The sequence below is a fragment of the Haemaphysalis longicornis genome, unplaced genomic scaffold, assembly GCF_048455015.1.
Source record: "Haemaphysalis longicornis isolate Haplotype H1 unplaced genomic scaffold, Haemaphysalis longicornis Haplotype H1 scaffold_7, whole genome shotgun sequence".
Lineage (NCBI taxonomy): Eukaryota > Metazoa > Arthropoda > Arachnida > Ixodida > Ixodidae > Haemaphysalis > Haemaphysalis longicornis.
The window spans coordinates 91,753,414-91,766,061 of NW_027526422.1; the positions used below are offsets into that span (position 1 = coordinate 91,753,414).

At 46.0% G+C, this 12,648-nt stretch overlaps 1 protein-coding gene across 1 annotated transcript in view; it reads left to right on the forward strand.

Annotated features, from left to right (window-relative positions):
- The window catches only part of Prosbeta1 (proteasome beta1 subunit), a 44,100-nt gene that overhangs the window by 18,404 nt on the left and 13,048 nt on the right, over nt 1-12,648 (forward strand). The window contains exons 3-5 of the mRNA XM_077678032.1: nt 7,573-7,704; nt 8,902-9,031; nt 11,714-11,858. Coding sequence (XP_077534158.1) covers nt 7,573-7,704; nt 8,902-9,031; nt 11,714-11,858 — 407 coding nt within the window. The remainder of the gene's footprint in view (nt 1-7,572; nt 7,705-8,901; nt 9,032-11,713; nt 11,859-12,648) is intronic.

A 12,648-nucleotide genomic window follows, 5' to 3' on the forward strand; every position in this document is an offset into this window, starting at 1 on the left:
TTTATGTGTGCACGCAGCATATTAGCACTAAATCAACCTTACACACTTACCTGTACATGCCATAACCCTCTTTGTAATCACGTGTGCATGTGCTACTGTTACCCTGCAGTGTTTCGTCAGCTACTGTGCATGCTAGCAAAGATTGTTTGCATGTCATTCTGAACCATTGCTAATAGCCTGAATTTCCTTTAGTATTACTAGCATACCTTTTTCTTTCTCACCTGCTGGCTTCGTGTTGCTTTTAAAACGAATGAATGATTTAACGCTTATGTCGGACAAACTTGTAAAAAACAATACACGGGATACACCTGCTAAATTTCTCAATGGCACAAAGCACGTACACTGATCGCACAGGCTAAAAGTATGTCTGACGTGCTCCACACTCTTCGTCTGCCCCTCAACGCAGTCATGCTTGATTTTTACCCAACCGGCAAAACCACTTCTGCTCACTGACGAGCCAGGGTCACTGTCACGCCCACTTCACAACATATAGTGAAAGCAGTCTGTTCTGATTTTTACCCAACAAACCAAACCACTTCCACTCACTCACTAGCCATTTAGAGTCACTGTTAATAATTAATCGTTACTAATAATTCAAAAAATCCAGATGTAACTGTAGCGATGGTGAAGGCGGTAGTGAAAGTCCGGGGTGGGCGACTTTGACGGCGCTTGTGGGTTTCAGTGCATTTGGACTAAGAACGGTTCTCACGGGGTGGAAGCCCTAACATCCTTCTGCTCGCAAATCCATAAAATATTTCTCTGTCTCGTTGTTTAATGCAATGCAAAGTTGAGGCCATATAAAAGCACCATCAGAGAAACATGAGAAAGCGTTGCTTTTGCCTCCGTGGAATGAACCAAGGTGGACCCGCTAGGTATATCTGCATCTAAGCATACATTGGGTGCTACTGCGCAGCTGACTGGTACCCGTTGGCAAACCTGCTTCCCACACAACAACACAAACACATGCCTGTTGCATGCGGCCTGTGCGCATTGTCTGCGTGGAATGGAATGGCTGTGCCAGCAGGAAATAATTCATGAAGCACTGCAGGGCAGTGCAACAGTCGCCAGAAAAAATTTCCATCGGCAGATTCGCATACTCGAATGGCAACTGGCAGGCTCCATGGTTCAACACAGTGGTAATTCCAGTGTGCCACCAATGCAGCAAGTCTCTCCATAGTATCAGGAGATTCGAATATAGGTTAACAAGGGCGGTGTGACAACTGTCGCCGTGCTGAAAAATGCCACAACAGGGCTGTATTGTGCGCAGATTTTTGTTGCCACTCCCATCCCACCTAGTTGTGCCAGCTTCCAAGTTTACCCCGTATCATTTCAAATTAACTGACGTTTGCTGGTGTTTGATTGATAGATGCAAGCACCAGTAAAGTGTGTCTGTCATCTTTAGCACTAAAATCATGTTCTCAATGGGAAACCGAGTTTAACGAGGTTGCAGACATGAAAGCTGGCAGTGCTCAAGGGGGTCGTAGCAGAAAAGTTGCAGCATGGCGTCGTGCTGTTTTTGCTATGTTGATGTTATAAAGCGCATGGTATTTATATGGGTCGTACGTTTCAAACAAGGCACTAGCTGGAAGTCGTTGCTGTCCGTTCCCTTTGTTACACTTTGTAGTCGTGCTCTTTGTTTGAAAAAATTATTCGAAACTAGCTAGTGTAATTACAATTATAGAACTAATTTTCTGTGAAGGAAATGCTGCCTTGTGCCGGCTAAAGGATATACACTGTTTTGGCTACACACATCATAAGACAAGATAGCAATGCAACACTCTACAGAGCCCGTGCACAAGCTGCTGCCTTGCATTGGTCTGACCCACAGAATTGACAGGAACAGCTCCCCAGGACTGGTCCCGAGCAAAGGTTCTGGCTCGCTCATGCCCCTCAACTTCACAGAAGTCAATGAAACCTTGTTACACAGGCTGCGGCTTAAAGTAGCATAGACCTGAAAGTATCTGCACACAATCGGACCCGAGGACAGCCCAGACTGCTTCTGTGTAAGGCTGTACAGAGACAATTGATCATTTGCATAGTTTTTGACCAAGGTATACATATAGTGGGTGAAAAGACCTTGAAGCAGCCTTACTACGCTTGAATGCTTACCCTCTGTCTGAACGAAAGATTTTTGGCACGTGGGCTGACATGAAGAAGCAAGATCGAGCTGTCAAATCGCTGCTTGTCCTGTCAGGACTCTTGGGTCTATGTGGTGAAATTTCTCAAACTGCGAAACTTTTTTTTATGGTCGGTAAATAAGTTATGCGAATTATGCAGTGAGTAGTCTGTTTCTGCGCCCCATACATGCTTTAAGTGTACAAAGTTCATTGGTTGATTTCACTGTCATTTCTCATACCCTCAGTATGCAGTACCTTCCTTGCCCCAGTGGGATTTAAGTAGCAGGCCCAAGTTCAGTTTCTCAGGCTGGCCTCTTCTCCTTTCAAAAATCTTTTACTATCTCTACCTCTCTCTTGCCAGCATGCCAGGTGCTTGTAACGGTTTACTAGGATTCACAACAGTCACCATACGATAAAAATTTCTTCTGACTACTTTCATTGCTGAAGTTCACTGCACTCAGTGTACTAGGGTGTTTGGCGCACAATAGTAATTATGACTGCAGACAGCCTACAGTTCTTAATGCCCACATCGAAATCCTGCCACGGACTCGTTCTTGCCTTCACTTCGATAAGGCTGTCACAAATGGGTTGATCAGCCGAACATGCTGGAAGGAATGTTTTTGTACACTCTGAATTAATGTTTGATCATTGTGCATACATTAAATACATTAAAGCATTTTTGCTGGTTCTTCCTTTTTATCTCTTGACACCCAGTGCAACCAATGGGCTGGTAAAAGCTGTGGCTTGTCATATGTGTTTCCAGTTCATAATGGTGCATTCTGCTTGTTGCCAAAGCCAACTGCAGAAAAATTCTTCAGCCATAATGCAGTGCTGGCGATGGTCTTTTGTGGGCTATAAAAGCAAAATGTACTGGTTGTTGGTCAAATAAAGTGAGCCAATTTTAAATGTTTCTTCCCAATGCCGGATGTGTTTTCTTGGAGGTTGTGTGTTTGCTTAGTCCTTTTGGGAACAGTTGAGCATGTATGGCTCATGTGTTGGCCATGAGACTAATCAGCATTTGAAGGTTCATGGGGCAGGTACAACTTGTACAGCTGGTGAGCGAAGGGATATAACTATTACATTTCCGATTTTCTTGCAACATGTCCCTAGCATACAACAATTAGGATTTATAATTTAGCTGCAGTTATTTTTTACGACAATACTGCTATTGTGCCCATTATAAAATGAATAACAATTACGACCAGCCGTCATACGTTGCTGGCCGTAATGTGTGCGGCGTCATCAGACAACATCATGTCATAGTTACTCCCGCCGTTTACCGCGCACGTGTGCACGCGTTTTGCGATGAGCGTGCGGCATCAACCTGGCTTGCCCGTGGTGCCCGGAAAAATACCAGGAAAACAGTCACGTACGTCTGCGAGGATGAGCACAAGACGCCTCGCAGACGCCCAGCTCGCGAAGCCGGCGCGTGCCAACGCATTTCACTTTAGGAGGAATGGGAAAGCCTGCGGACAAAGCAATCCGGGTCAGCCAGTCATGCATGCGGAAGATGGATATGACGATAATTTTAGGGACCTTATATGACGATGACTACTACTGCCACAGTGAGAAGCGACGACGGAACACGTAAATAAACAAATTTCGCAATACGTGGTGGTGTGTCATTCAGTGCTTCAGGATGATCTAAAAAGAAATCCTCCAGCTCGCCTTGCGTCACTTAGTGCAAGTTTCGCCAGTTTTAAAGACGAAGGTGTAACATCAAACGCGAAAACTGACCGTACATATACGTGGCGTCGGCGGGGCCACCGCTGTATGGACTGGTGTATTTGAACTCATTTCGCCAGAGCAGCAGCCAAATCCTCTCACTACGGCGCTAAACCGGCACCTTGGCAGAATGGAACCTTGCTGCCACGTGCTGCCAGCTGCAGGTGCACGTGGCAGCACGTATACGCGTAAACGGATGCGCACACATAGCTCTGACTGCTGGGGAACTTCAGCGTGATGAGCATCCAGTCTGCTTGTCAGAAAACGAAGGCCTGTATGCTTCTTTCTTTTTGGACAACAAACGTCACATGGTTGGCCGGTTCTTCATCACTTGCAGTGGTAGGCTGTTGGACAGCTGCTGCTATGACCAGAAGCAACGTGCGCACTACTTACATGACGTTTGTATACGTACATTACATGTGCAACAACGCTTTTATCAATTTGGTGTTGACAGGAGCTGCGGGCACAGTTTATGTGGGAGACTATATTGGCGCTACATTTGCTGCCCTTACCAGCGTGTGGTACAGCGCTGTGCTCTCGCTGTTTATTAGTTACCTGCAGCACAATTTTTACAACGGTGTGTGAAGTTGGTGAAATGAAGTACAGTGTATCTCCTGGATTGGTCGGTGCTTCCTGCTTCGGCGTGATTCTTTCCAGGCCATCACTAACAAGGGTGGCAAAGTTGTGCTTGTGCCAGAAGCCAAATTTTTTGACACTTTAATAGTGATCAGTACTTGTGCACTGCAGTGTACCTTGTAACTTTGGAAGCTCGGAAAAGTTGGTACAACATGACCAAATATACAGAGTTGTAGGCACGACGAAAAGAGGCATATTAACACGCGTTTACTCCAAACATCTTTTTGTCACATCTAATATAATGCAGGCCTCTTTTGTCCCAGCTGTGCTGATTTCACTCCCCAAAATAAGGCACCTGCTGGTCTTTTTATGCACAGAAAGTATGGTGAGGTTTCAAAACATTTCAGGCTGCTGCGCTAAAACTATACGGACAAAAACGCTGGTGTTCAGCGGCGCGTACTACAGTGCACCAGAGTGGAATATCAAGTGCACTGGGCACCAGTAATCTAGACCCAAGATAACTCTTGTCAAGTGAGGGCCTTCAAAGGTATTCCTTCGGCCTATTCTTCTCCCCACAAAAGCCACAGATTCTATGATCTAAATGGGAGCGCAAGCAGCCTTCGTGCAACAGTACTATTTAGACCTTTGCCGGCAGAGTCTTCAGCCAGTGCCCACATTTGAGGACACAGACCCATTCTTCCCTATTGAGCCACAGCAGATCAAACCTGATGGCGTGATATGGGGCGCGCACACACCTTCCAAAATAAAAAGAAAGAAAGAAGTGCGGTTACAAAAGCCGGCGAATTTAAACGTGCAACACAATCCTCCGAATCCTCCACTCGGAGTGGTTTTGCCTTGCCCGCAGGTGCACCGTAGATAATACAACACCGAACGACAGCCGATGTACCAAGGAGGAGAGTTATCAGCCTGCGCTTACGGCACGTACAAAAAGCGCGTGCTTTTCATCGTAAATAATGAAAAGCACAGCCGACCTAAACATGAGTGCTGGCACGGCCGCTTTGCACGGCCGGCATGGTACTTCGTACTAGTTTCGGCGATCAACAACGATGACCAAATCCAAGAAATAATAACAAAAAACATGTGACGTCACTTCCGTGGGGCGCTCCAGCCAGCCCCGATCGGGCGAGGCTGGAGCACCCCGGGGGAAAGGATCCCCGGGGTGCAGCAGCCTTTGCCATTGAAAAAAGAGTCTGGGGTCTAGTAAGCAGGGATGTATGCACCCCCCCCCCCTTCAGCAGCCCCTGAAAACCCCCTAAAAGGATCTTGACACGCCTCCAAAAAGATACCGCAACCATGACCCTGTCAGGGTTTTATACACACCGTCCTAACAGCCCCCCCCCCCCCCCCCCCCCCCCCCCCCTTTCCCAAGGAAGGTTTCGACACCCCACCAAAATTGAAATTCTGGTAAGCGTCACGAAGTCTGCCCTGTTTCTGAATTTTTCAGTTTCACAACTAATGGTTACTGTCGAAAGTCTGAGGCAACTACAGGCGAAACCGAAGTTTATGTTACTACTTACTTGGTTTGTCTGCTATCAAAAAAGTCTATCCAACATTTTCTTGCTACCAGGGGCTAATTTGAGCCTTTGAAGCCCATTCAGTTATATCAGTATTTTTCTCTGCTGTGCATGAACAGCTCACAAAAACTGATGTTCTGCAAATGTTGACAGTATTAAAGCTGAAGCAGATTTCATGTGACCTTATTACCCACAAACGTATCAAATCTTTATGGAAGAAATCTTCTGGAGAAGTTTATGGTATCAGCGCTATGTAAAAATACTAACTAGAACGGTTGTGTAACTTGCTTACTGATTGCAGTTTTATAGTTCTTTTCTACACTTGCTTAGAGTGTTATAGGTAGATGACTAATTGCTCATCTTAATACAACTGCTGCAATTCCTAATGATCAGTATTGTTTCCAAAAAACAAAACCAACAGTAGTAGCACTGGCTGTTACTACCATTTTTACAATCGGGAATGTAGAAAACAATAATTTTTGTGTTGTTACTAGACCCTTTAAAATGGCACTGATTATGGTTCACCCCAAAAATGATTGTAAAAACTGCCAATTACGATGTAAGGGAAAGTGTGCTCTGTACTATTATTCACTCCATTAAAAAAAAGAAAACAAGTTATTGAATGTGAGCACACATGCGAGAAATATGTACAGACGTACCTAAAGAATTCGTCCTGTGTGCATAGCTCTTTCTTTTATTTTTCACTCGTTAATGTATCACAGTTAATGGCAATTATGCTGATGACCCTATAGCACTCACTATATACGGATGGTGCAAACCTGTTTTCAAGATGCAGTCTACAAGCCACAGCCAGTGGTGCTACTGTGTTGTAAATTTAATTACTAAAATGCCTAAGATAAAATAATTGCAAATGAACATTAACGAAGCAACATGATCGGTCTTAAAAGCAAAACAAGCGGCGTTGGATCCAATTTTCGTTTTATTGCAAAAGGATTATCCTAGCAATCTGAATTTTCACTTTCTATGAGGTTTCGTTTGAGCTGGTGAAAAGAAAAAGAAATGCTGCTGGGGCTGGTGTTGGTCCTGGGTGCTCTCATTTGTGAAGCCAGTGCTACCAAAATAGAAGCTTAGATGAAATTTTGCAAGCACATGAAATCCTTAAATGGGCCAGGAAGACAAAATGAAACTTACTTTGTGCAGTTTTAATTGAAGAACTTGCCTTTGGTAGCCGCTTAGCTTGGTCCAGCCATGAAGAATGTTTCATAATGGAAAAATGCAAGCAATATTGAAGAACTTTACAATTTTGTGCTACAGTTACATAACATGGGACAACAGCCCTAAAAACGTAGTTGTCAGTGTTTTAACCGCACATTGGCCTTCAAGTGATATGATCACACTGAACCAGAAGCCCCGCATCAATTTCCCAGTTATGTTCCTTGGCTGTGGCCAATCGCACAAACAAGATGACGTCGGAGAGGAATCATCGGAAAGTGGTTGGGGTGTCGCCACTGCCTCATATACTTTTCTTAATACTTCCTATATGTATTAGTTTGAAGTTTTGGTAAAATCTGCATCATTGCTGTTGGAACAATGAGCCAGACTTGTATTTCATTTTCTTGGCCCCTTTAATGTTGTTCTTTCTCCCTCGCCTGGTGCAGGGCCTACGTGGCCAACCGTGTCTCTGACAAGCTGACGCGTGTGACCGACCGCATCTACTGCTGCCGCTCGGGCTCTGCCTCCGACACCCAGGCCATCGCCGACATCGTGGCCTACCACCTGGGCTTCTACGAGTGAGCACGGGTCACCCAGCCGTTTTCCAACTAGGCCTAAACACTTCCGTGTGCTCGCAATACAGGCGGGAAGTGCTAAAGCGACTACAAAGGCTCGCTGCGTGCTATTGTGTGCCACTAAGATTTGTTGAGGATTTCAGGGCCTTTTTATATTTGTTTGGTGTTGGACCAACTGATTCCCTTTAAGCCTTTTCTTTTTTTGCTCTCTTGCCCTCTTTCTGTTAAATCTTTCACACTCCAGTTTTGCACAAAGGTAGCATTTTATAGTCCAGTTCATTTGGCACCAAGCAAGGCCAAAGGATATGCATTGTTATTCAGAAATCGAATGAAAACATTCCTTGCAAGTACGAGCCCATGCTGTAATGTTAGACGAACCAGTGCCGTTTGTCTTCCTTCACCATAACAAAAGGTTTCGAATAAGACTGAGCATTTTGTCTTTCCTCGGCAGTTTCAACAGTCAGTGGCCCAGTTTTGCTGGCTTGAACGCAGTAACAAAAGCTTACTGGATAATAATGGGCCGTTTATTTTATTATAGCTTAGATAGGATCGAACAGCAGACCACTTGTGTTACATGCCCCCAATCGCAGTGGCAATTTTGTGCTTTCACAAAACCGAGAATAACTGGCCAGTGCTTCTTTGCAGCAGCCCAGTACTATTCGCATATTCCTGTCCTTGCAGCATTGGTGTAGCATCTGCACGCTGAGTTCTAAATGGGGAAAATGGTCCGTGATGGCAGTGTCATGTTTAAATATGTACAAGAACACTTGTCCAATGAACAGTGCCTGTTAACTCACCCAACAGCTATATACATTGGAATTATGAAGACTCAGATACCAAACAGCACTGCAAACCAGCCTAATGTCACTGCGCCAGTCTGTGAGTTGGCCGCTAACAAAACCTGACGTGCCCTCATTTTCCTGGCATTATAAATTCACCAAAGCTTTGGGCTCCAGCTAAAGGGGTGAAGCATTAAATTATATGATTAAGTGAACTGGCCAAATGCGAGTTTTTCACAAGTTCAGCATTCCTTCAAAACTGGCCCGAAGTTTTTGTGTAATTTGCTGTCAGCCAGCCAGGTGAGCACTTTGCGCCTGCGCTTTTCTGCTCTGGCCTTGCGTGTTTGTACCTGAAACTTGTCCGGAGGGGTCATGGCCTTTGACCCGACCTGACCCGCCCTCCACTCCCGACGATGTCCAGGATGGAGATGGGCGAGCCGGCCAAGGTGGAGACGGCAGCCAACGTGTTCAGGGAGCTCTGCTACAACTACCGGGACCAACTGGTGGCTGGCATCATCTGCGCAGGTTGGGACCGCAAGAACGGCGGTCAGGTGAGGCTTGACGCACGTGGTCTCACTGGGCTGAACATTTCTCGGGGTTAAAGGCCCAAGTGAACTCAAATTTCACCTCGACCTAATTTATTTTTAACGTGTAGTAAGTACCACCAAATAGCTGGGACACGAGTGGTGCTTCCGTGAAATGCCTCGTTAATCAGTCAGAAGCGTTTAAAAAAGCTCCGCCGCAGACCACGCTGCACCTGCGGGCGGATCGCGTAAACAACGATGATGCGCCTGTGACACTCCAGCCATCCGGGGCTTCTTCCTCTGGCCAGCCACGCAGCTGGAGAACCGGTTGAGCTGTACTGCGAACGCTTCACCCCGTGCGCACGTAGAGCTTACGTGCATACTTGCTCCCGAGCTGCTGACCGTCCAGCCGCTCGCTGGATGGCTGCAGCGTCACTTTGATGGCCGCTCTCTCCCCAATTTCGGTTTCAAAATCGCCGGTTTTTTCTGACCACTTGCGGCGTCCATGCGCGTATTTCAGCTCTTGTATTTTGCATCTTGCTTTCTTTTTAGGCAGACTAAATGGAAATAGTGTTTTCAAGAGGCCGAAATTTTGAGCGCAGTTGGCCTTTAATTGGAAAGGCTGGACAGCAGGTGGGAACCAGAATAGGATTCATGGTGAAAAACAGCGCAAGGAACACAGGGACAAAAAGGAGGAGTGGACGACGCATCCATGAATCTTAATCTGCACCAACTAGCCCAACTTGCCATCTTACTTCAGTGAACCAGGATGTGGAGCCAGGTCCCAGAAATCCTGTTTGTCTGCTGTAAGCAGGGGTGGAACAGCTACACCATTTGTGCCTGTGAGCGCCAAACTTGTTTACCTGTGCCATCCTGCGTCGAACTGCCCTGCCCCTCTTATGCCAATCTCGTTTATCAACTCCGGAATTGAGCCGCGACACACGACCACCATGATGCCCCGTGCCCAAAAATGTGGGTGAAACATCGTGTTTTCGGTTTCAAGGCAGTTATGGTTCAGTTTCATCACGGCCATGAGCGGCTGCGGAAATTAGCTTTTGCTTAGCTGCAAAGCCACAGGTACTGCGCCCCTTCACTTTGGACTTATTTGTGTCATATTTGCACGATTTTGTTTGCCGCTGCTGGCCGCTGCTCCGCAATCGATGAAAAATGACCGAAAGTAAGCGAAATGTGAAATGAAAACAGAATAATATTTGCATGAGAGGTTGTAGTTAGAGCTGAACTTCAATTTAATCGACCATTTCGGGTGAGCGTAGCTGCATGCATTGAACAAACAGGTCCTTGGATACATTGCCCTCACTTGTTAATTCGGTTTGCCTTTGTTGTGAGGCAATTGGTCATCTTTGCCTGTAAACTTTGGAGTTGGCTTTGCCCAAGTGGGGGATGGTCCAGCATTAGTTATGCCTTCTAACACGCTCTCGTTACGTAGTTTACGGCGAACGTTTGTCGACTCTCGCAACCTTGTGACAGGCGAAGAAAAAAAGCTACATTCTGCTTTTCATGCACTGAAATCGTCGCTGTTAAATAGGAAAAATGCAAGCAAATGCCTTGTTTTACGGACTACCGTCGTGGGTTCACTTAACACTGCCATCTACCGGGCACGAAGTCAGGCCGGTTATCTGATCCCCTTTGACTGTGTGCGTGAGGTTTAGTCCTTGAATGGTGATAACATGGCACACACGTTGGCATTGTAAATTTGTAGATATAGTACAAGAACTGCACTCCTGGTTCGGACTAGGTTCTAGTGCCTGTTAGAATGCCTAATACAGATTAAAGCAGATAAAACTTAACTGGCAGGGGGCTGACACAGCAGCCTGTGTCAGCATGGCCTTTCTGGCTGCTCCAATCCTGCTCCAAAAGGCAATGTAGCAGGACGACCTGCTACATTGCAATTCGTGTACCCTGTTCCACCCCTGTACCCTGTACCCATGTACCCTGCTCCACCCCTGCGTAAGCAATCGTCTTGATCGTTTACACTCCCTATCAGTTTGCCTTGCCTGCTATATCCCGGTACATAAAGAGGGGGAGGAGGAAAGATTTACTGAGCCCCTTTGATGGTTGAGGGATCACCTGCTCCACACAGGCAGTGCACGAAGCATTGCTGCACTATTTATGAAATGTGTGTGGCTTCTGTTTCGCCCCCAGTGGATTGGATGTGTGCGGGTTCGTATGGAATCGAGAGCGAGGACTTCGCCACCTGGGTGGTTGTCGCCAAAGAGTTTCATACTAATACGCACTCGAGGGAATTCTGGTGCAGTGTCTCTCGGCGAGCCACTCTTCAGTGAGTGTGCAATCATGTACCACGGAGAAACGTTCCGTCGTTACTTGTCATGGCTCGCCAACAAGCTCAAAAGTTGAGTTCGTGGCTGAATAAACCGTAATTATTGTTGGCAAAAGACTATTTGAAGTTTTTCTATTAGCATAAAAGTGTTGCTCGTGAAAAGTTCCTTTGTGATGAATTTTCGCAAGCTTCACACGAGACGAACGTGGAAAAAAAATGCTGCCCTTTTTTGTTGATTTTGGCTTCAAGCGCGAAAGTAAGCCACGTGGCAAGCCAAGCCATTTAGGAAAGGAATGCTTCCAGCTGCTGTGGTGGCACTTATGGTGGCATGGGATAGCAGCGACGGATTCCGCTCTAGTATACTTTATTTTAGTGCGAAACTCGTCCGTGGTTGTCGTGCCCCGTTGCAGGTGTTCATGATTCCCCTGGGCGGCATGCTGGTGCGCCAGCCCGTGGCCATTGGTGGGTCCGGCAGCAGCTACCTGTACGGCTACGTGGACGCCAACTACAAGCCGGGCATGAACAAGGACCAGTGCCTGCAGTTCGTCAGCAACAGTGAGGCCCCCCTCCTCCTCCTTTTAAGGGCAGAGCACTTTAGGGGCTTGCTTTGTCATCATGGCTTGCTCACTGGACCCAAGTAGAGCCACACGACGTTCCGTCGTAGCGGCTGTCGTCGCGGCGTCCCTCAGAGGCTTCGAAAGCCAAGTGGTTTATATAGTCGTAAGCGTTCGACACTCGTGAACCGCTGGTGCTTGCCCTACATCTTCCCAGTGTTTAGCGCAAAGAAAGCTGCAGACACATTTGAGGCAAAATATACGTACTTAAGGGGGCACATGGGTCTTAGAGCTAAAATTTTTATTATTTGAGCTATTGCCATGAAAATTTGTAGGTTTATGTATTATGCTATGCTGATTTCAAATCTGACACCAGTTTTTGCACAAAGTGCAATGTTTTAATTTTAGGCTACTTTTATTGTTTACAGCTTTTGTCAAGTTTTTAAAAAAAATAGTTTTCTTGGTGGCTATAAATTTCATGCTGGTGAATTGAGGAAGAACTCGTGAGTGCAATAAAAGCAGCCGCATGTTCCTCTCTCTGCTAGTTCAAAAGTTATGAATGTGAAAAGTTAGTGTTCAAAAACTACCATTTTTTTAGTCTAATTACTTTTGATAATAAAAAATATCTTGATGCATAGGGCATTATCTAATGGTCTAGTTGCACTCACCAGCTATTCAGTCACTAAAAAATACAAGAATGACCAAAATCTGATCAGTATTAGTGGAGATAAGGTTGTCAAACGACTGCTCCAAGGCAAAAAAAGTCGAACTGAGAAAATCGCAAAAAACGA